At 32.6% G+C, this 24,767-nt stretch overlaps 1 protein-coding gene across 3 annotated transcripts in view; it reads right to left on the bottom strand.

The window, feature by feature from the left end:
• The window catches only part of LOC106117884 (trichohyalin), a 54,396-nt gene that overhangs the window by 1,716 nt on the left and 27,913 nt on the right, over positions 1-24,767 (bottom strand). For 2 of the 3 annotated variants that reach the window (XM_013312388.1, XM_013312389.1), the window contains 4 exons: positions 13,896-14,089; positions 13,312-13,493; positions 3,528-3,799; positions 2,452-2,679 (listed from right to left, as the gene is read on the bottom strand). In XM_013312388.1, coding sequence (XP_013167842.1) covers positions 2,452-2,679; positions 3,528-3,799; positions 13,312-13,493; positions 13,896-14,060 — 847 coding nt within the window. In that variant the 5' untranslated portion in view covers positions 14,061-14,089. The remainder of the gene's footprint in view (positions 1-2,451; positions 2,680-3,527; positions 3,800-13,311; positions 13,494-13,895; positions 14,090-24,767) is intronic. The other variant, XM_013312390.1, reaches the window with a different exon arrangement.

Genomic DNA, 24,767 nt, shown 5'->3' with positions numbered 1-24,767 from the left:
CTACGCTAAATATTTGGCATAATCTGCTGATATATGATCCAATAACCTCTATAATTATGACTAACGTGTCTTTGGGAACAAGTTCTACTCGATTGTCTGTTCACTTTTACGTATAACGGGATATAGAGTCATCTTCGTGGACACATATAACGAGTCAACACGTTAAAAACGAAATCGACATAGAAAGGAACCTGTCACACTCCCACGCGACGCTCGTCATTATTGTCCACAACAGTTAAGTAGTTAGGGTGCGCTAACTATAAATAGCTAATATTGCAACTAACATCACATTCGAAGGGTCTAAAATATATTGTAAACAGATAAGTAGCTAATCCCATTCTTTCTTTTCTATTTCTTAATTTCATCAGCAATCATATTATAATAAGTTCATGGATATTGTATTGTCAAATTAAATGTGGCAATGTGTGTATATATCTTTCAGAAACCAAAAGAGTGGTAGGTAGAGACTATGGACGTCGTTTTGATGCGGTCCTGACAAACTTCTCTGGCGGTCCTTGGGGTCTGAATGTCTACATTCATACATCTTCACTTACATACGTAAAATAATCTTACTTCTTACTAATATTATAAATGCGAACGTTTAGATGGATGGATGTTTGTTTGAAGGTATCTCCGGAACGGCTCAACGGATTCTAATGAAATATTGCACACATGTAGATCATAGTCTGGAAGAACACTTTATTAAGTTTTTTTAATTCCGCACGGACGAAGTCACGGACGACAACTAAAAATAATAAAAATAAAACTCTCGCTTAATATTCAGCTTGTTACTAAGGTAGCGGCTTTATATTTAAAATGCAAGCCTGAGATTTAGGTTTCGCGATTCTTTTGGTTTCATTATATTCTGTTGAAACTAATTCCCTGTGCGCACCATTAAAATAATTAACATTTTTCTTCTATTGTCTGCAGTAACAATAACACAAAGAATACTGTTTAAAAAACCTACAGATAACAAAGTAGTTCATCTCAAAATACAATTGTATCAAATGTTTTCAAGGACAAAAATAAAATTTGCATATGATAAAATACAATCAAGCTATTTTAAAACAATTTGGGCCAATCGTCTGCGCAGAATCAAAATACAAATTAGTAAAGTGTTCTTCCAGACTATGCTCTACATCTGTGCCATATTCATCAAGATCCGTTAAGCTGTGCTGGAGATACCTTCTAACAAACATCCATCCATCTTATTAGCATTTATAATATTAGTAAGAAGTACGATAACTTTACTTGAAGTGTCCAGAGACCATGAGGTAATAAGTCGGGTCATGACCGCGATGATGCCATCACTCGCATCCTATTCGGTTTTGTTTTTAAAATAAAAATAAACATAGCTTAGATCATTTCAAAGGTAAACTTGCATTTCAATAGACAATGTTGTTTACAGTACAGAATAACAAAGACGTTTTGGTTTTTATATAAATATTTGTTCTTGTAGAAGAGAACTTAACAAAAATACAAACATCATTTGTCTTTCAAATTCAAATTGTTTGATTAAATCAATCATTTGTAGGCATTTGCTCTATTTTCTTCTTTTTTTATATAATAAAGTGGCAAACGAGCAAGCGGCAACCTAAAATTGCTGAAATAGCCATGTGACCGTTGCCCATAGACATACGCAATTGCATATGCGTTGCCTACTTTTAATCGACGGAGGAGAAAGAAAATATTTTCCCTTCCTATGCATCCTCTCATCCGGAAAGTCCACTTTCACTTCCCATCCATTCCTTATAAGAAAAACGGTGGCAAGGGAAAGAGGACTAAATTAGGCCTCGGGACGCACACTCATCAGACTGCACGCGGAATTGCTTCCACTTCATGTCTGTCACCGGGCGAGCCGGGCAATTCGTGCGAAGTGTTAAAGCAGGCTCTACCATTGTTAAAATTCTTCTATTTGCTTCTTCTAAAATTTATAAATTATATTTAATTTATAAATTTTAAGGTATATTTACCTAATGTTTATTACTTTATATATTAAAGATAAATCGCGAACATACATTCTTGTGTACAAGGTTCTAGAACCCTTCTCTTTTGTTTCTTACGAGTACCAATCTTCTATCATAAAAGCGAATGTTTCGATGGATGTTTTTTACAACTTAGCGGAACTTGATGAAATTTATTTATTATGTTTAATACTTTAGCTTTCTAATATAAATAAGTTCATTGTAAATAAAGGTCGTGCTACACATTGTTTTTTTTTATAACAGAAGGGGGCAAACGAGCAGCGAGAACACCGAGGTGTTCAACGACGCCCATGGACATCAGCAATACCAGAGGAACTGCAGATGCGTTGCCGGCCTTTGAGATGGTGATAAGCTCGCTTCTTGAAGGACCCTAAGTCGTAGCGGTTTGGAAATACCAATAATAAATGGTACTAACAATACACCCACAAACACCGTATCAAGCATTAATTGTAGAAAATATACTAACCACTAGTGCTATGGTTATCGTGTTGTCTGGCGTAATCATTCCTCTCAGGTGAGGGCGCGAGATCACTGCCGATACCAGAACTGCCTCCCGACGACTCCAGCTTACGTCTCGCGTTTACTCCAACTATGTTCTGATTGAGGCAACGCCGTGTGTCTATATTACTGAGGTTGCCTTTCTGACGATGCACCGTGTCGTAGTCTCTAGGTGGAAGTAGGATTGGACTTTTGCCTGGAATGTAGAAATGCGAATTTTATAATTGATTTTTTTTTATATCATAAGGTGGCAAACGAGCGACGGCCACCTGAAATCACTGAAATAGCGAAGTGACCGATGCCCATAGACATACGCAATTGCATATGCGTTGCCTACCTTTAATCGACGGAGGAAAGGATACACAGAATGAAAACATTCCCCTTCCATGCATCCTCTCATCCGGAAATTCCACTTCCACTTCCCATCCTTTCCTTATGAGAAAAAGAGTGGGAAGGGAAAGTGGACTAAATTAGGCCTCCGGGACGCACACTCATCAGACGAAACGCGGAATTGCTTCCACTTGACGCCTGTCTTCTGTGTGGTCGTGGTATTTCACCGGGCGAGCTGGGCCAATCGTGCGAAGATGTTAAAGCGGACTCTACCACTGTTTAATAATAAATAATTAATAATGTATTAAATTGCTATTGCTTCAAGCTAGGATAGCTTGCTTTTTGATATGTTTTAAATTGAGATGTACTACAATATATAGATATAATTAGCTGTAAAATATCATAAATATAAGGACTTTTAATGTATTGATTTTTCACTAGAGCTCGGATGGAATAGCAAGCTGTAATCATTTTAAAATAGTTAAGCGTATAAAGTTAACAAAAATGTCATTTTGAAATAATAATATATATTATGGCAGAAAATAGAAAAAAATATGGAAGATTTTAAAGTAAGCCAATTGTAATTTAAATAAAAAAAGCGAGGCAATAAATTGGTGAATTACTATACAAAATATAATAATATATAAAAAACTACAAACCAATAAAAGTGCAATTAGCAAAGCTACACTACTCAAATTATAAAATTCAACTGACCTAGACCCTTTTTACCTGTAGACAATTTCTGTTTCAATTCGGCTGCTAAACTGTCGTATAGATTCGCCACACATCGTTCCTCGTTACTCCCGGAGTCTGATTCTCTGGATACTTCGCTACCAAGAGAGGAGTCTGGAGGCTTCTTTGAAGGGAGAGCTCCGCGCATTTGTAATTTCCTTTCGATATCTGCAAACTTCTTCTGGTTCTCTGGTCTCTCTATTAAGGCTTGTAGATGCGTGTACAACATCTCAGCTGTATGATCCGAATCGCATCTGTTGAAAAAATATTATTTTTACTAATATTATAAATGCGAATGTTTAGATGGATGGAAGGATGGATGGATGTTTGTTAGAAGGTATCTGCGGAACGGCTGCATGAATCTTGCTGAAATTTGGCATAAATAGTCTGGAAGAACACATTGCCTTCTGATTACAGTAAGTTTTTTTTAATTCTATGCGGACGAAGTCACACACGACAGCTATTTGTTAAAAATCTTGTATGACCACTGATATTTAAAGATTTTGATGTCGATAACGTGTTTAAAATATTCCATTTTAATTATTATTAGGCATTCGTTTGCTTTTAGCAAATGTTTTTAAAATTATATTTTAATTTGACGAAGTTTTCGGTCACGATTTTATGTTCGTCGTATTTTTTTTAGTTCTTTTGTGAACAGGATTTTCTGCTTGTGACTAAATTACATTTATTTCAATTTTATTGATTACGTTAATGTTCAATTTGAAAGATAAAATTGATTATACGAATACAATTATCCGGAACGGAAATTATCAGTTTAAGTTTAAAAGACTTTATTGACTCAAAATTTAGTCTAAACTATAAGTTACGATTTAAATTCAATTTTAGTTTGATTCCACTAATATACCTTTTCAACTAACGATTTTGAGGTCGAATTTCTTTGTGGTCTAAACATTTTTTTTAATATTAAACCTTAACAAAAGAGACATCACATAGACCATGTACACATATAAGTAAACATATAATAAATATAACATAAGGATATACATATACGTTTTATGTTCGTGTCAGGCTCCGCATGGCGCGGCATTGTGCCAGAGAATGTCAGAGTTGAAAGATTCGCAACAAGGCCACTTGTCTCCGTGTTTACCGAGACGCTTCGTTTGCTTTGCCATCTTCAATATCCTTAATAACGATTTAAATTAAATACCGGTATGTCTCGTTTAAGTATTGTTCACTGACAAACTTATGGGTACGGATATCCAATCACGTGGTTAGCGGTTAGAATCCAATTCGATGTCTTAAACTTAGAACATAGTCAAAATGATTATATTATGAATCTTTGGAAATCTTACTAATATTATAAACGCGAATGTTTTGTTCGATGGATATTTGAAGGTATCTCTAGAAAGGCTAAACGGATCTCGTTAAAATTTGGCAAGTATATAGAACACAGTCTGGAAGAACACATAGGTTACTAATGATGTTTTTATTATTCGTTGAGTCGCTGGCGACCGCTAGTTTTCAAATAATCTGTTAAAATCAATTGGCAAGCGATTGTATCGTTAGATTAAAAACCAATATTGTAATACCATTACCGGTATTAGTCAATTTATATCTAGTTTTAACGGATGTGACGTAACGGTTAGGGACTTGTCACATAACTCGGACAACTAATGTATCATTTGCATTACGTGACATTTGTGTATTATTAAGTAATTATGTAATTGTTATTACACTATTTCGTAAAGTAAATAAGTAGATGTGATGTGTAATAACGGTTTCCCAATAACTTAATCCAATAACATAAGTTGGCTAAGTTTATCCAAAAATAACGAGAAAGACAATTATAATTCCCCTCTTGGTATGTTTTTTTTAAATATTAGCAGATAAAAATTTAAAAAATCTAAAAAAGATAGAAGATTTAATCCTTTCAATTACAACACAATTAGCAAAAGCAGTGTTAGATTTAGAGGTATGATGACCCTTAAACAACGACAAGTAGGTAACAACCGTAGGTTTTTGAGACTAAACTACTATTATCTCTGTTTGCCAAAGACAATAATAGAGATGACGATATGTTTTATACAGAGATTTTGGTATCAGAAACCCACGGTAAGTTCGTTTACCCATTTTATAAATACACCTTATAACATGGGCGTTAGTTGACAATTTCAAATTAATTAACACACGAGAGGTATAATTTAAAGTTACATAGAGACGTGTAATTTATATCAGTGTAACGTAAAAACCAATCTTTGAACAAGCTCTATATCATCATCATCAGCTAACTGTACGTTCCCACCGAGGGGCTCGGAGCCTACCCTAAGTTAAGGGTGATTAGGCCATAGTCAACCACGCTGGCCAATTGCGGGTTGGTTGACTTCACACATATCTTTGAATTTCTTCTCAGATATGTGCATGTTGCATCACGATGTTTTCCTTCACCGTAAGAACGTTGGATAAATGTACATATGTAAATCGGAAATAGAAAAACACATTGGTACATGGCGGGATTCGAACCCAGGACCTGCAGATTGCAAGTCAAGTGCTTGACCACTGAGCCACCGAAGCTCTATATGTTACATAGCAATTATTTGTAATAAACTATGTTGTATGTAATCTTTTCACACGCAATATGATAAGTAAAATTATGATTATTATTACGTGATATTATCACAGAAACTAGAGCGTACGTGGCTCAGGGGTTAAGCAGTTGACTTGTAATCTTTAAGTCTTGGGTTTGTATCCCGCCATGTACCAATATCTTTATCCGATTTACTTTAAACGACTACGAGACTCTCAGTGATATAGTGAGCTGATGATGATTACAAGAACGAATATTATTTAATAATCTGTTTAACAATCATTTAAACAATTGAAAAAATTACAATTTACTGTCAAAGATAGAATATTAGCTTTATGATTGTTCTATCTTTTATAGTTCATTATGTCTATATAACGTCTATGTTAGAGATTTTATAGACGAATTCAGACGATTTTTTTAACTGTTAAGGAACGTCAAATTATCTATTCAGTGTATTTTTTGCTTACGTGTAAATAATATTTTACAAAGATTTTGTTACATGTACTCCACCAATATTTTTTGAAACTTTCTTAGACTTTCATCAACTAACTACTAAATATTTAAAATTGTTTATTGTTAATATTAAATTAAAATAATTTGTATAGACTTTCTAGTCTATCAAGTTATTTGAATGACTGGAACATTACTTTAGAATTCTGTCAGATAATTGAAAATTACTATGCTTTAACGTACATGTGAAAAGATTTGATTCTTATCGTTCCTTTGCATATAGTTGTATTTACATGAAAGCTAGCGAGAAAGCTTTACTTTCTACATGACTTGTGAAGTCTAATTTATTATGCTTCTACCTATCATTAATTATTTATATTCTGTCCTTCGTTAAATGATTTTGCTTTCTAATTAACGTAATTATACGGTGTACGTCAAATCGTTAAATTTATACTTAATTAATAGCGATTCAAGAGCTAATTATTAGATATATTATTAAAATTCTGCGGTTAATTAACTTAAAATTAATTAGAAACAATTTTATATATGTTTTATGTTGCTTATGTCTTATAGGAATTAATTGAAATAGGAACAAAAAGTTGAAGCTATAGCCCCTGTTAAAAATTTCATGATAAGATGCATAAATTAAAATTTGCTATTTGAAAAATAATTTGCAAAATATTTTAACCATAATCAATTCGTACATTGGAATAACCTATAGGTTATAACAGAAGAAATTTATTTTGTAATTCCGTTACACCAAACACTATAAAATAAAAATTTACAAATTTTATAATTATCATAAAACTATTCGTATAAATTTTAGCACCTAAACGTGTTTTATAGCATAAGATAATTTGATACAATCTTCTACAAACCTGTCGACATAATGGAGAAAGTTTTCTGTTTTAACTGTCAGTCCGCCATGTTTAAACAACTGTCAAAAACGGATCTCACAGAACCCGCGAAATACTACGGGTGTTTTATAAGTACGAGGTGAAAGGCCGGTTATATTGCGTTGTAAACAGCTGATGTATGCAAGAATAGTCACGATAAAGAACCTTTTATGGTTCAACTAACCATAATAACTGTTTTATTTCTGTTACTTATATAAATATGTTCATAATTCGTCTTTAAATCGGTAGAATGTTTAAAATATATCCATGGATGTAAATTTCTTTAAATTTGTGCTATTATTGTTTTTAAAAGTTGGGACAAAAGGATTTAGATTTTTCAATTAAGAATAGCGCCATCTAGTTAAAAATTAAATAACATTTTAAGGTTTAAATGGTCGTTGTTCAAAAAATATCTATTTTACTGTTAAAAGAACGATGAAATGAACCTTCTATATGAAAGAAAAATATAAAAAAAGATAAAAAAACCTCGATTAAACTTGGCATAGATATAAAACATAGTCTGGAAGGCGACTTATTAAGTTAGTTTTTAATTCCACACGAATTCGTGGGCAAGAGCTAGTTCATTGAATAAAATGTTATATTGTCAAAAAATACAAAATGACATTGTATTTGTGTTCAACAGCTTGCACTTTCACTGTATTGTAACAATATAACGTAACAATTTCACTGTCGTTCGCATTGACATTGTCCTTTTGCTGGAAAACAACAAGATGTTTTTATCTTTGGCAATAAGTGGAAAGTTTAATAAATCTTAACTTTTTGTTAAAACACTTAAGTTTACTGTTACTAAAAGGCTCAATTACATTATACTGGTAACCAATATGATGGAATAATTATTAACATAAGTGGAAGAAATTAGACAGAATCAGAATAATCATGTAAATTTTCGATATCGGAATGCTATCAGTGCCGTTAGGATATCTATAACCCGGTCAAGTTTATAAACTAATAGCTGTCGCCCGCGACCCCGTCTACAGACTATGTTATACATCTGTTCCAAATTTCATAAGTTCCTTTAAGCCGGTCCGGAGATACCTACAAACTAACATTCATCCATCCAACCATCTAAACATTCGCCTTTATAATATTAGCATGATAATAAGACTTGTCTTGCTATCATAGACACTCGTTAGTCGCTATTTTGATTGAAAGAAAGAGATTTAAAATATATCTCTGATAATTACAAACATAAAACCGTAGGTTTTTAAGACCGAAATCCTTGTTTAAAATTGTCACCTAACGTTTTGTCAAAGATGAAAGGACAGGGATGACAATATGTTTTATACAAAGATTTTAGTGTTAGAAACCCACGGTTAGTCTAGCTATTAGTAAAGTACAATTAAAAATCAGTTCATTACTTTATTATGACATTATTAGGTTGTTACAGACAAATCTAGAGACATATGAATTTGTAGATAGTTAGCCTTAGCTAGAGCGTCGGTGGCTCAGTGGTCAAGCACTTGACTTGCAATCTGCAGGTCCCGGGGTTGAATCCCGCCATGTATTAATGTGTTTTTCGATTTCCGATTTACATATGTACATTTATCCGACGTTCTTACGGTGAAGGAAAACATCGTGATGCAACATGCACATATCTGAGAAGAAATTCAAAGATATATGTGAAGTCAACCAACCCGCACTTGGCCAGCGTGGTTGACTATGGCCTAATCACCCTAAAGTTAGGGTAGGCTCCAAGCCCCTCGGTGGGGACGTATAGTGAGCTGATGATGATAGCGATAGCTAAATATCATAATACATTAAATCTAGGTCATAGTTATGGAGTACGAAAATGCCACTTTGGGTAACGGGCCTTGTCACAAATAGTTGTCGGGTCGGAGAGTAAGATGTCGCTACTTACCCGAGCTCGACTGATGCGCAACGTGATATGCCAACTTAGGGTTGCCATGCTTAAAAACTATGAAACTTTAATTTATTCTAGATCCATTTCTAATTTAATGCTATTTAATAGCTTTATATATGTTGAAGTTGCATTTATATATTCTTTTTTTTTTTAGAAAATATTAGCAGGTTTTTGTTAATATTTCTTATACCATTCCAAGTAAGCTTTAAGCTTGTGCTAGAATATGGTTTAAAACAATAGTCGAATAGCGGGATTTGATCCTCCGTTGTCGTGATCGGAAACCCGCACCCTTAACCATTAGGCTATTGACCCTTTAAAATTGGTTGAAATAGATTGAAAACAAAATTGTAAAAATAACGCTTGAAAAAGTAGGCAATAAAAGTAGACATTTCATAAATCTTGAAATAATTGAAGTTAAAGGATTCTCTAATATTCTTTTTTTATAATGGTATTATTTTGTTATTTCTACGAACACGTACAAGGGGTGGGTAGACCGCAAATGTAAGGTTTCGCACCGGAAACTACCTCGATTGATTCAAGTAAGTACTTTGTACAGAAAACTGGTTGAGTTCTCTATATCTAATAGACTATAGACCTTACTGGTTCAAAAAATAAGGTTCAAATTCGTATACTTAGGCTACCAATGATTATTTTTTTTATATTACTTTGAACACTACAAATAACATTCGTGTCCCTTCCTTAATAATTTAGTCTATATGAAACTATACGAGTAAATGGTGGATTTTAAAAAATGCTACTAGTGAAGACAAAATAGTACAGATATGTTTAACATGAGACTTAAAAAATATATTATAGTTATCTCTGTTTTTCTCAAAAAGAATAAGAGAGATAAGGATATGTTTATAAGTTATTCGACAGTGGAATGTCTTACATCATCATTGATGTATAAGGTATGAGATTACGTCACTCGGGTTTAATGAAATATAATACTGCGACCTTAATTTGATACGTTGTGCAGTTTTGTGAGACATTCACCTCCGGTCAACAGTTCACGGACCCGAGTTTGTTAAATTATTATTGCTATCTGTCACCCGAACTCCGTCTGAATTAAAAAAAAAAACATTTAATAACTATCCTACGTGTTCTTCCCGAATTTATTCTACATTTAACAGTGGTAGAGCCCGCTTTAACATCTTCGCACGAATTGGCCAGGCTCGACCCGAGAAATACCACACAGAAGACAGGCGTCAAGTGGAAGATATTCCGCGTTTCGTCTGATGAAGGTATGCATGGGAAGGGAAAAATTTTCTTTCTGTGCATCCTTTCCTTCGTCGATTAAAGGTAGGCAACTCATATGCAATTGCGTATATCTATGGGCAACGGTCACTTCGCTATTTCAGCGATTTCGGGTGACCTCTCGTTCGTTCCACCTTATGAGATAAAAAAAAGTTCATGACAAATTGTACTCAAATCCGTCGAGCCGTTCTGAAGATAAGTTCTAACAAACAAACATCCATCCATTTATCCATGCAAACATTCGAATTTATAATATTAGTAGGATAGTAAATTATATCGTATATATGCTTTATTTTTGGTCGTAAATAAAATTATTTATTTAAATGGAATATTTCCGAACGCAGTAAGTTCTGTTTTTATTTTCCCGCCGATTCGTAAATGTCACAGATAACATTAATATTATTCGGATACGCGTAAAATATTTGTAATAAAAATCAAAATAATTATAACTCTAAATTATATTTTTATTACGATACACTACCCAATTATTAACTACGGTATTTAAATAACGATGATTTACTGCCAACTCAGAATCAACACTCAAGGTGACCCTTGAAATATTAGTATGAATAATTTACACTAAGGACTACTAAGTGTGCTATAGCTTTTTTAGTGCAGTAACATCTCACTATTCGCGGGGTTTACGTTCCGAAAATTTACTGCTAACGAGAATAGCCAAATATCACAGCAAACCGCGAATGAGGGAATTGGTCATAATGTTTCTACTAATCCTACGTTGAACTTACCGTGGATTTTTAAGCCCTAACTCCTCGTTTGAAACATACTTTTATTGTTTTGTTAAAAATAATGACGGGGATAATAAAATTTCTTATACACAGATTTTGTTGTCAGAAGCTCACGGTTAGTGGCAAAAATAATTAAGAACGCTGTCAAATAAAATTGTTTTAGTGACAGTTACTTGAAGGTTATGTGAGATATAAAGTTTCTAGGTCATTAACCCGTTGTCAATGTTTATGCTTTGGGTATTTGGCGAGATGCCTATTCCAGCCGTAAGGTCGAGTTATAAATCAATCTGAACTTACCCAATCGACTACACGGCACGAATATCAAACGAAGGATAGATTTAGAAAAATACTTAGAAATACAATTGAAAAAAAATATACTAAAAAAACTTTTATCTTGTCGATATTGTTTTCTGAATTAAGATATTTTTATTAAATTACATTCTGTAATGTTGGATAAACGAAATAAAAAAATTGGCATTTCAAATTTGACTTTGACACATGACATTTCACATTTGACATTTGTTGCGAGGAATTTAAAAAAAAACTTTAGTATGGATAATCTGTAACATGACCATTATGATAACGTTATTTTTTTTGGAGGTTTAATGTATAATAAGCAGTGAAAATGTTATTTTTATTTAGAATCGTTAGCATAAATTCAAATATAAAAAGTTTTATCTTATGTTAAACAAATTAAATTGAAAAAGTGTGAACAACTTTACATGCATCATTAAGTGCCCATTTCCAAGTGTAGTTGCGCAATTGTCGCATTTAACTATTATTTTGTTTAACAGTACCACTGGAAATAAGACACGTGACTCCAGACTCTAATGTACGAGTATAAGCGTCTAATGTATAAGTGGAAATTGGGCTTAAATGCAACGATTTCGTTTTATATTTACACGTTTTTAAAGTCAGACGTAAGTATTACGAGTCGTGTAATGTCAGAGGCCGGCCGGGTGAACTTGGGGCAAGCGGGTTGGCTCAGTGTGGTGAAGAATATAAATATAGTTTTTATGCTAATAAAAACTTATACCAAAAACATATACAACTAGATTTTTAAAAGAAATTTTATAATAATACAAGGCAATGTACTAAACAAGTATCTTAGTAACTATTTACCTAAAATAAAGCGGTTTTCTTGTGGTATTTAAAATATTGTTCTCCAGTTAATTTAAATATATCGAATTTGAATCCTTTAAATAAATAAATCCACCATAACCATAGCCAATTTTGATTTTAGTTTATCACTGTTTGCTTTTTATTTATACTCTGTGTAGATACGTCAACAAAATTCCTTTATTCACGATTCGGTTATGCGTCGTTTCCTAATTCGAGGTCAAAAAAATGTAAGCAAATTACGTATTTACGCCAAAATATTTACTAATAGTTTCTGTATCCGCGGCATATTTTCAGAATATAACCTAGCGAATATAGAGATTCGAATTTTATAAAGTAACATTTCGAATAAACTACGTAACGAAATTAATTTTATATATGGTTGTATCTTTTTTTACATATGAAAGTGTTGAATATTTATTTCGTCTTAAACATAATTTACTACCGCCTACATTTGTAATGCGCGTGAGTCTGTCACACGTGATTAACGACTGTCTCAAGTCATATTTATAACTTTCTTATGTCACTTTCATTCATTTTTTACCTGCATGTAACATGATGTTAATAAACATTCATATTAAATTCTTTGAGGAATTTTTACTTCTTTAATTCGAGGTTTAAAACCTCTCCATACGTCCTGAGATGTGTTTTAAATATTTCCATTTTATTGTAACCATCTATAGCCTAAACCATTAAGCCGATTGTAACGAGTCAAGTGTTATTCGCTTCGTCTTCTTCCCCCGAGTGTCATAGTCTTTTGTTTTTTTAATTAACTTTTTTTGTGACTAAATAGTCACTGTTTCCTTTGAAGAGGCATTTATAGCTTTTGGAGAGGTATTTACAGGTTTAATTATTCAATATTGTTACTAACCTGTATGCATGCACGTGTACTGGACAGCCAGTGATGGGGTTGTATAATAGCAGAACGCAGGCAACTACATCGCCTTGTACCACAGCACTCGTAATGCTACCGTGAGGAATGAAGTGCTTGATCGTCTGTTGTTTGCCCTTCGCACTCACATTCTGGATTATCTTCAGACCTTTGTGCGATACCTGGGCAAAATAATTATTACGTCAACAAAAATAATAGATTCCAATGTTTGTTTTGTTTGTCAATGAGTAGCCAATGTTTGCCTTAACAGCATTTACTTAGGCATTACAACTTCACCAGGCTTTGTAGCCGCAGATGGCGCTTAGCCTTAGGTTACAACTTTTCAATGTTTACTTTAGTAGGGGAAGAAAGTCTCTTTCCAGATAGACTAAGACTAGTGAGTTAATAAATGATAATCTCCATTAAAAATTAACTTTAAATTTATCTTAAATATTTCTTACATAAATATAATTGTGTTTTAATAACTAGAGATGTAAATTAAAACAGAGAGGAATTAAAAAAAGGTAATCTCGAAGTTGCTATTTCATAATTGTATATGTATATATAAAAAAACAATTTCATACCTGTAGAGTTACTTTAAAAGGCTCCAAGTCTCTGGCTCTTTCCTCCAGCACTCGTATAGCTGGGAGCGCAAACTCCTCGCCCCGCAGCCCGCGCGACTCCTGTGCTCCCAGGAACCACACGTAGTACGAGGCCTTTTTTATATCCTTTTTCAATCTTAGCGCCATTGTTAGGCTCCTATGTCATTGTTGAATATCTGAAATAAAGGAAAAGGAAATTAGCATTTATTAAGATTTTTGTTTTTTCGACTTCATTAGTTAGAATCCTTTGGGGCGAATGCCGAGGAGACTTAAACGTTGATATTTTAATAAAACTAGTATTGTGCCGATACACCGGCACAGTATTGATTTTTCTTCCTAACAGTTTTTTTTTTTTATTGAAATGCATTACTTTAATTAACGTATCCATAGAGACGTATCTTCTTATAAATAGATCGAAAAAAGGGTTATTAGTTGTAGTTCTTTTACTTTCTTGCTTAGGAAGAACTTTGGAGTAAAAAAATAAGTCACCTAGGTGTGAACAAGCCGAGCATAAATACTTATCGTGGGCTTTCGACATCAAAATCTCTACATTATGCATATCTTCATCCCTGTCATTACTATGACAACACAGAGATAACAATATTTTTAAACGGAGATTTTGGACTAAGAAACCTACGGTAAATGAGGTTTAAAAGTAACTAAGTTTAATCGATTGTCGGCGTTTTAATATTCCTTACAAAGTATATAGCATTGCAGTTGTAATTTGTCTACAATATATATTATCGTACGTGATTTTATTACAAAGATGGGCAGTGTTACCCAGATATATAGATCTGTATGAGTTTGTATGTATGTGTGAGAAGATTTGTTTGTGTTTATGAATTCTCTCACGCGCGTTTTGCTTCAATCGTTCGCAAACCTTGACACCTTTTTTAATTTGCAAGCAAAGCACGGCGAAAGTTTTTCAATTTAGTTAATTTATATATCTTTGTCTCTCTTATTTTGTCTGGTAAAGCTGAGACAACAGTTTTTGTGTGGTTCAATTCTTAATTTGATTTAACGTCATCACTTTTTCACAATTTGCTGTTGTTTTTCAGCTTTGTAACTGGCATGCAATAAACAAAAACAAATAAAAAAGAAGTTAAGTGGTAAAACCGAACGCAATTCTTAATGCTAAATATAATGTACGTGATTCTATTATACAATAATTTAATTGCAAGACATTTTCGATCTTAAAATGAAAAAATAAGGTCTATTTTCCAGTACACTTATTATAAAATTTTATGAGAAAACATTCGTATTTCTTGTGATGCCTTCAAATTTAATTTGTCCAAATTGCATTTGGAAGTATTATTATAATATTTTTTTTCAACAGCGTGAATAGCTCATTGTCTAAACATATTATTCTTAAACATTTTATCCAAAAATATGAGAAATAAGATATTTTACTTTAATGTAAGTTAAGTTAAATTTAATATTTTAGTAAAATATTCGCTTGAAATACCTTTTGAGACACATCCGTATTTACTAATTTTTTGGCTACAAGTGTACAAAGCCAAATAATGTCAAGATGAACAGTTACAACACTTGATGAAACAAACATTTATGTTTTTGTGTCAAACAATTGGTCAAGTGTACTATAAATATGTTTAAACTAATAAACTGAATAGCTGTGGGTTTCTGACACCAAAATTCTCATTTAAAACATATTGTTATCTCTACTTCATCAAAGATAGGATGACAATATGATTTATATACAGATGTCAGTTTTAGAAACCAATGATAAAACAGACATCGGATAAAACCTCACTGTCTCACTAAATTTTAAGTGGTCTCCTGTATAGTTTGAGAAATCTCTAAATATCTCCCTTCATTACTAATTAACCACCCTGTATATAATTAAAATTAATAAACATAGCTATTAATGTTATCTTATATGTCGGTATTAATTTGTGTTTATACAATACGTCATTGTATTTTTTTTTCAAATAATTGTCAATGTAACCACAGTTTAAAAACAATAGGAAGGCGTTTTTTATCAACGTTGCCAACAGATAGTTATAAAGATTTATACGTTTTGTTTCACACGGTGCGTTCTTTAATTGATTGGTGTACTATTCATACAATACTAGGATTTATGTACAGTCAGCTACAGAAATATCTAAGTTACAAATTTTAAAAAATCTTTTATACGCCTTCGGTTTAAAGAATTGTACATACGTATCTCTATATGCTTCCCATCATGAATACAAATTCACGAATACCTATTTTTGAAGACATGTACAAGTTTCTAATGTTATGTAAATGTGTACATATTTTTGCAGCTGACTGTACGTCTTGAAGAACGTCGATTTATGACAATGTGGTAACGATCAAGAAAGAGCAAGTGCTCTTAGGTCGACTATTGGGAAGTATTTTTAATAAGAAAAGTAACCGAAAGAGCGGTTGGAACACCGAGGTGATAGACGTCCGTGGACAATCACAATACTAGAGGAACTGCAGATACGTTGACAGCCTATAAGAATTATTTAATTAAGATTATTTATCAGGTTCATTACTTCTTAAGGTATTTGATCTAAATCATCTCATACGTCAACTTCTTCAGAAAAGTGTTCAAAACGTATACTATTATATTTTTCTGTCAAATACGAATGATAACTATTTTTTCTAATGATTATTTTTGACAATAGAATTAGAAATTGACCCACATAATTTTCACATACGTAAACAATGAATAGAAAATGTGAGCTACATAATAAATTATGACAATTGTATGAAGATTTTTTGTTGAACAATAACTAAATAATTAACAATTATTGTTAACGACAACTTAGAACCACTCTCGGCTTAACAATGCAACTTGAATAGAGAAATAAAAGCGATTTGCAACTAAATTAGGTAACACGGTTAAAATATTCTCATATGCTTAGCTTTATAATTATTTTTATCTATGCATGAAGATGTTTAAATGTGTTCTAAATTCAAACTTATTGTTTTTTTTTAATTAATGACTATATTAGATTTATGACGGTCAATTTAATTCGAACAAACGATTTCAAATAACGAATATTTCTTTACAGAAAATGGTCGTCCTATATTGTCAATTCTTACATCGGTTTTAACATCGTAGTCAAGTAAATTGCACGATCAAGGTCAAACTGGCAGGTAGAGTTAGCAAAAAACGCATCAACAACGGTATATTCGGTCAGTTGTTTTAAAATTCGCTACCGCAAGCCTGGGGGCAATGTCCGCCATTACGCTGACAGAAGCCAATTTTGCATCAAGTTTCCACTGCCCAGAAATGTATAAGACATATTGTTATCCTTCTTTTTTGATAGGGAATGAAAGGGATGGACATGTTTTATTGTACGTTTCTACAAGTCTAAAGGTTCATGTACACATAATCCGGAATCGTACGAACTGTTTTATCCGGCGATGACGTCAGTACCGGTATAGCTCTCTCATATATTCCCATACGTTTGTCTCGCTCTGAAGAGCCTGAGTTTTGTTCGTACGATTCCGACTTACGTGTAAATGAACCTTTATAGTTACACCATACTAGTCTGTAGTACACTTTAAGACTCGTGTTGGTACTATACAAAACACGTTATCACCTTCGTTCGTTTATGGCTACGCTTTAATCTTAATTCATCTAGTCACAAGACTTGTTCGCAATCTCGCAAAGTTAAACAGTAAATAGTATCATGTTTTTCTTCCTAACTGCAAACTTAACAAGTGGATTTCCACACCGTCGTATATTTTCATCGAAAATGAAGGGTAAAGACATAACAGATTTTAAAATGCATTTTATAGAATTGGTTCTATCTTCCGAATGACAAAAGTCGAGATTTTTAGTTAAACTATTTTAGTAAACCTGCGTATTAACCTACCAACAATAACGTTTTGAAATAACATCAAGAACTATGTCTGTCTTAGTAACCTTTTATAAATGAACCGACATTTGATGATCTCTTGACATAGTTCATAGAACAAAGGCATCTAATATTCGCAGACCTAATTTCCTAGATATTAACAATCAATATGCGTTTGAATTATATGGTATGAGAATTGTATTTGATAGCAATTGATAATAAAAAAAAAACTTAAGATTGTACAGAGGAATTACACCGGCCGTTGCTTTGAAGTCTGAAGTTATCTCCAGAACAGCTCAACGGATCAATATGAAATTTGGAACATAGTTCGGAGGAACATATATTTATTAAGTTTTTTTTAATTCCGCGCGGACGTAGTTATTAGTTCATATTTAAACTACATTTTAATATGTTTCGATCTTAATGATTTCTTAAGTAGTCTTTAAGTTAAACTATGAATTTTGTATAACAAACTCCTCTACTTATGCAAAATTTTTAAAATGTCCGAAATCATACACTTCGCGTTTTAATTATAGTTACCTGAAATATGCGTAACAGATGTATATTCGTTTAGCCGGTGTTTTAGTATAGAGGTCATAATGATACAAGATTCAAGCGCAGTAAAAACTAATAATCGTAAAATTGCGGCGGTATACGCGACCTGTGTACACCGTTACACGCAGACAGACCGTTAACGTCGTAGTCAACTGTTATGTAATGATACTAAAACTCGTATTAGTAACATTAATATACTGTCTAGATTTGCAATATGTCTATATCTCAGCTTTTAGACGATATTGGTCAGAATTCTTTGGCGCGAATAGCGCGCTTTCGTTACCAAGTCTAGTGTCAGATTGATCAGTGAGGAAATAAACGTTGACATTCCAATAAAGCTAGTGTTGTGACGATACACCGGCACAGTGTCAGATTTTCTTCCTAACTCAGATATAATTAATTTTGGAACACGCTGTACATATGTTACAACCGAGGAGCTCCGCGCCAAATGAGAAATTCAAAGATACGTGTGAAGTCAACCAAACCGCGCTTGCACAGCGTGGTTGACTATGGCCTAATCGCCCTTAACTTACGGTAGGCTCCCAGACCTTCGGTGGGGACTTATAGTGAGCTAATGATGATGATGATGATGATTAAATCGTTTTAAATATATTTTAAATATTCATAAACACAAATATTACTTAAACGGGGCGTGAAGCTAATAACAAAAAAATATATTAGTGATCGTTACATGTCAGTACTAACTTATAATTTCCATACAATGTCCCATCCTCTTTATATTCAAGGCTCAATAGACTAGTTATAATAATCAGTGTTGCCACACACGATGGTTAAATAACAATACATTTAATATAAAACTCAATGATTCTACGTTTATCCTATATTATGTTACCTTGTATCCATACAAATAGCCCATTGTTCGAAGCAATACGCCTTAAATAAATGATGTTTAAGATAAGACTTATCAAATACTTACATAGTTTATTTCTCTTTCTAAATCTACAGTTTTAATAGTTATTGTAATTCATGAAAAAGTTTTTAATATAATTAAACTATCACTAATTTTTACTTATAAATAATATTATCGTTACTAATATTATAAATACGAATGTTTAGATGGATGGATGGATGTTTGTTTGAAAGTATTTCTGGAACGGCTTAATCTATCTCGCTTAAAATTGGCATATATGTCGAACATAGTCTGGAAGAACACATAGGCTACTAATTAATTAATTTAATTCCGCACAGACGGAGTTGCGGGGGACAGCTAGTCGAGTTTATAAAATGTAGAAAACTTATCTCACACATCATTAAAAATGAACACATCATTACACTTTTAATTTGCTTATTAATGATTCAAATGTGTTAATGATTTAAGTCACGGCAAAGTAATAACGCTAAACGTTAATAAGTCGTTAGCCACAGCCGAGCGCGTTGATGTTTTTTGTACGTACGAAATGAAAGTCGGAAACTAGTGGAAAATTTGTGTAATTAATTAGCTAATTTTACATCATGTAGCGATGTATTTAATTGGATTTAATAGTTTTAATTATTGAATTTTTTTCTTGATCAACTAATCTTTCCTTGTAGTGTTAATTCATGAAAAAAATATTGATTTTTAAAAAATTATAATCATGAGTGTAATCCACAATTTAAAATAATTGAAACACTATGAAATATTCAATTATTTCAATATAGCTGACGCCCGCGACTTCTTACGCGTTAATGAAAAATAAAACTTAATTAGTAGCCTAACTTTCCTTCCAGATGATATCCTACATCTGTTCTTAATTTCTGTAAGACCCATGTGGCCGTTCTGGATAAACTTCAAACAAATATCAATACTTCCATCCATTTAAATATTCACATTTATAATATTAGGTAGGTAGACCCAAACATGTATTATTATTGGGCGCGGGCGTCGTAAGTTTCAAAATGTTTTACAGGAAATTTCATTACTCCGCAAAAAAAATTGTCGATTAATGATAAATTTAATGATTACAATATTTTTTTTCAGTAGAAGCAAAAAACAACAAACATTACTAATCACTATTAACTTAGTATTAACTTGTACTGTTTGTACATAAATAAGGTTGTCAAGGTAAACTTAGTTACATTAGTAAGATGTATTTTAATTATGTTACAATTTCCAATGTATGCTAACATTTTGCTGTATTCGTGTCAAGTTTGCGAAAGTCAGTGCGCGTTAGCGACCATTAAAGGGTCACTGCCACATATGGGTCGTACCCGTTAGGTCGCTAAGGTATCGAAGGTGAACGCATAGACTCAGGAAGACTACGAACAAATGAATGGTTTTATTATAGACTAACTGTTGCCCGCGATTCCGTCCGCGCAGAATTAAAAAAAAACTTAATTTGGGGGTTATGTGTTCTTCCAGACTATGTTCTACATCTGTCGCAAATTTCATAAAGACCGATGATTCCGATGAGCCGTTCCGGAGGTACCTTCAAATAAACATCCGTTCCTCCATCCATCTAAACATTCGCATTTATAATATTAGTAATATTAAATAAAACAAGTATATTCCTTTGAAACTTACAGAATAGGAATCGAATGATACATTTCTTTTAAAAATCAAGGAAAATGAATTAGATTAAAATCAAAATGCGAATGAATAAAGATCGGAATAGTTAAAACAATTTTACTTAAACGTACCTCTCTTTCGTACACTTAACAATTTAAAAAAAGTAAACGTTGAATCGTTTTCTGAGACCAAAATCTCCAAAACTATATCGTCATCCTTCTCATTATCTTTGACAAAACAAAGATAACAATATGTTTAGCGGACATTTTGATCTCAGAGACCGATTTTAACACCGATATAAAATGTAATGACGTAACAACGGAAGTGCGTGACGTCACAACTCTGTAGGTTCACTTTCATCTCACACAACTTGCATACGTTGATATTGATTTAGAAGCGAAAGTTCACACTATAAACTCTACATTTATGTAAGCTTTATACATTGATTTTTTTATGCGAGTAAATCCTCGTCATATATTTTATACAATGAAAAATCTTTGATAATCTTACTAATATTATAAAGACGAAAGTTTGGATGGATGGATGTTTATTACAAGTTATCTCCGTAACAGCTTAACGGTTCTTGATGAAAATTGGCAACATAGAACATAGTCTGGAAGAACACGTAGGCTATTCTTGAAGTTTTTTTTTTTAAATTTTGCTCAGACGAAGTCTCAGCTAGAATGAAAATAAATTATCAACATATTCTTATATGACAACTATCAGTTGGTCACAATTTTTTTCAGATAAAAAATAGAGAGAGACATAGAGTTCTTCTATTAGATACCAAATATTACTCTTTATTCTATAATAACAGGTAAAGTTTTACCATATTAAAGTAAACACGTTTTTATATAATTAAGATAAAGTAGTGTTATTTCAAATAATTCAGTTTGTTTACAACAAATTACAAGAATAAATTACATCGTGTACGAGAGAAATGGCTTACTGCAATCAAAAGATTCCATTAAACGATGTTATCTCGGGGTTCAATGACCGTTGATAAGCCTACATTAACACAAACATGTTGTGTGCTAATGAAAGATTGGAACAAAACAGGTTCAGAAGCTCATAGAAATCTTACTGGTTAATAATTTCTTATTACTGGCTATTTGTTAGCTCAATTAAGTGTGAAATTTAACCTAATTTCTATTTTAATATAGCTTTGAGATCTACACTAAGCAGCGACTCAAAGTATACACTTTCCAAACATGATTTTAATTCGATTATGATAAGGCATTTTGTTTTTATGTAGAGAAATCTAGTAACAATCTTCTAGAATAAACTATAGTTAAACTTAAAATCTGGCCAGAAGATGCCTAGGATTTGTCGGAGACAGCGATTGATGAAGACTTGGAGCCGCTGCGTTGTAGCTTTTGTCACCTTCTAGATTACGAATATTTTGGTCTTCACTCGGCAATGGAGCTGTCATGGCCCGAGACCAAACGCAGATTCCAAGATAGAGCGAACTGGCGGCGCACTATGGACACCCTTTACCCCACTACGGGAACATAAGACTTTAAGTCAAGTAAGTCAAACTTAAAATATTTTTTCTTGTATAACGTGGTATTCAAAATGCGATTACATTTCATACAATATTTACATAACCTAATAAATTAAAATATGATAAAGATTTTCGACTTAATACAGTCACAGCTAGATAAAAAAGAGGCTAAAGGACGGTATCTTCTTGCTTTTCTTACCATAGTTTCTCGGTTATGGCAGTCATCCCTCAGGACCGGATTGACTGTTACTTATAGAGGTTTCTCCGTAATCTAATTCTCAGTTATTCAGGTTTGACTATCTAACTAATATCATAAATGCGAATGTTTAGATGGATGGATGTTTGTTTAAAGGTATCTCCAGAACGGATCAACGGATCTCGATGAAATTTGGCACAGAAGTAGGACAGAGTCTGGATGAACACAGAGGCTACTAATTGCTTTTTTTTTTTAATTCCGCACGGACGGAGTTGCGGGCGACAGCTAGTATTACATTAGTACAAAGATTAAATTAAGAATTAATTTAAAACTTTTACACTTCTTTTTTGACTTTATTCTGAGATTTCTTTAATTTTGCAAGAGCACAATTATGCACGTACTGTAGTTATTTACATCAAGATAGCAATTAGTCCAAGGTCCAGTACTGTGTGATACAAACTGCTTATAAGATTGTGCCGAAAGAGTAACAATTCTTATTACAATGTTCTTGAAATAATAACAAAGAGTTAGGCAATAGTTTGAGTAATTTTAATTACTTCAATTGCTACTTATTATGTATCAGACTTCAAATCTTTTAAAAAAAAAAGAAAATTGCAATTTTTCGTTATGGAAAGTTACACAGTCCCAGAGTGGCTTCCTTTTTGCCGATTGGCGACCGAGTGAGGAGAGCCAATGGCGATTTCTGGGGGGATTCGTGCGTTCCCGCAGTCTTTGTGTCAAGACATACTTGCACGGCTTATCTACCTGTGTTATTGGGTTATTATAGCATTGCTTCGCTCAACTTCCTCCATCCATATGACCAAGAAATATATACTCATTGCGGCACTTTTGTTGAGAACATTCTGTTCCATTGATGATTTGTCGATAAAGACAAAAGATCATATCATATAATCTATGTATTTAATCAAAGTAGGAAATCTCGTGTAGTTTCTACAAAAACTTGGAAATCAAAATCAAACTTTACGTTAAATACTTCTTTACTGCAACCATAAAGTTAATAAAAAAAATTGAATTGCTACAACCACCTGCTTAACAAAAACTTATTAAAAAAGTTACAACAAAATAAATAACTGTCGAAGAAAAACTATTCAGTGAAAGTTGTCGATTGTGTTCAGATTTTGTGACATAAATATGTTCATCAACTTATTATTTTCCCTTTAACAATGACGCTATTATTCGCAACTTTAACTCGTTAGGCGCACGTTAACAGCGGGTTACTGATGAAATACGTTTACAAATATAGTTTGTTCAGCTTTTTATATAGAAAATGAAAGCGACAACAATATGTTTTTGTACAAATGTTTCGTCAGTGGAAACTAATAGTATTTTAAATATTGTTGAATGAACTTTGATGTTTTAAATTAGTATAATGAATGGGGAAAGTTTTAAATGAATTCCTTAATCGCTTCATTACTTTCTTCGAGTCATTTCGTGATAACTTTAGGGTACCGTTTGATTTAATTATAAATTAACATAATAGAGACTCTTCATTTATATGCTTATACTAGTTGTTACCCGCGATTCCGTTCTCGCAGAATTAAAAAATACTTAATAACTGCCCTATCTGTTCTTTCAGAATATGTTCTACATCTGTGCCTAATTTCAGAGAGATCTCTGCAGTTGTTCTGTAGATATCTTCTAATAAACATCCATCTATCTAAACATTCGCATTTATAATCTTAAGTATGATTAAATTAGAGTGCAATCTGTATTATGATTTTACGCTTCTTTATTTTAAACAAAAGAAAGTATAGATAATATTTGTATGTTCAAAACATTCATTAATCACATGTTATTTTACAATTTTGTTTAATTTAACATCTTAAAAAATTAACTGACGTTATTCTTATTAAAAGGGAAAGTGCTTATGCAAGAAGGGTCTTATAAACATCCAAGTGATGGGAAGTGAGATAAGTTTTTGTATCATTTGTTATTGGTTGATAAATGAAAGTATAATCGTTACTGCTTACTCGTTTGTGTGTTTTTGTATTAAACTAGCTGTCGCCCGCGACTCCGTCCGTGAGGATATATAAAAAAACTTAATTAGTGTAGCCCACCCATCTAAACATTCACATTTATAATATTAGTAAGTTAAATAAAAAACAACTCTTCAAGGCAAAAATTCGGAAAAAAAAATGGTATCCTATGTCCGTCCCTGGCTCTTATCTACCTACTCACCAATTTTCATATCGGTAAAGGCTTTCTTCAGTTATAAATAGTGTAACTATTGTCTGTTTTG

This window comes from Papilio xuthus, unplaced genomic scaffold, assembly GCF_000836235.2.
Source record: "Papilio xuthus unplaced genomic scaffold, Pxut_1.1 DF827679.1, whole genome shotgun sequence".
Lineage (NCBI taxonomy): Eukaryota > Metazoa > Arthropoda > Insecta > Lepidoptera > Papilionidae > Papilio > Papilio xuthus.
This window is presented reverse-complemented; position numbering and strand designations above follow the sequence as displayed.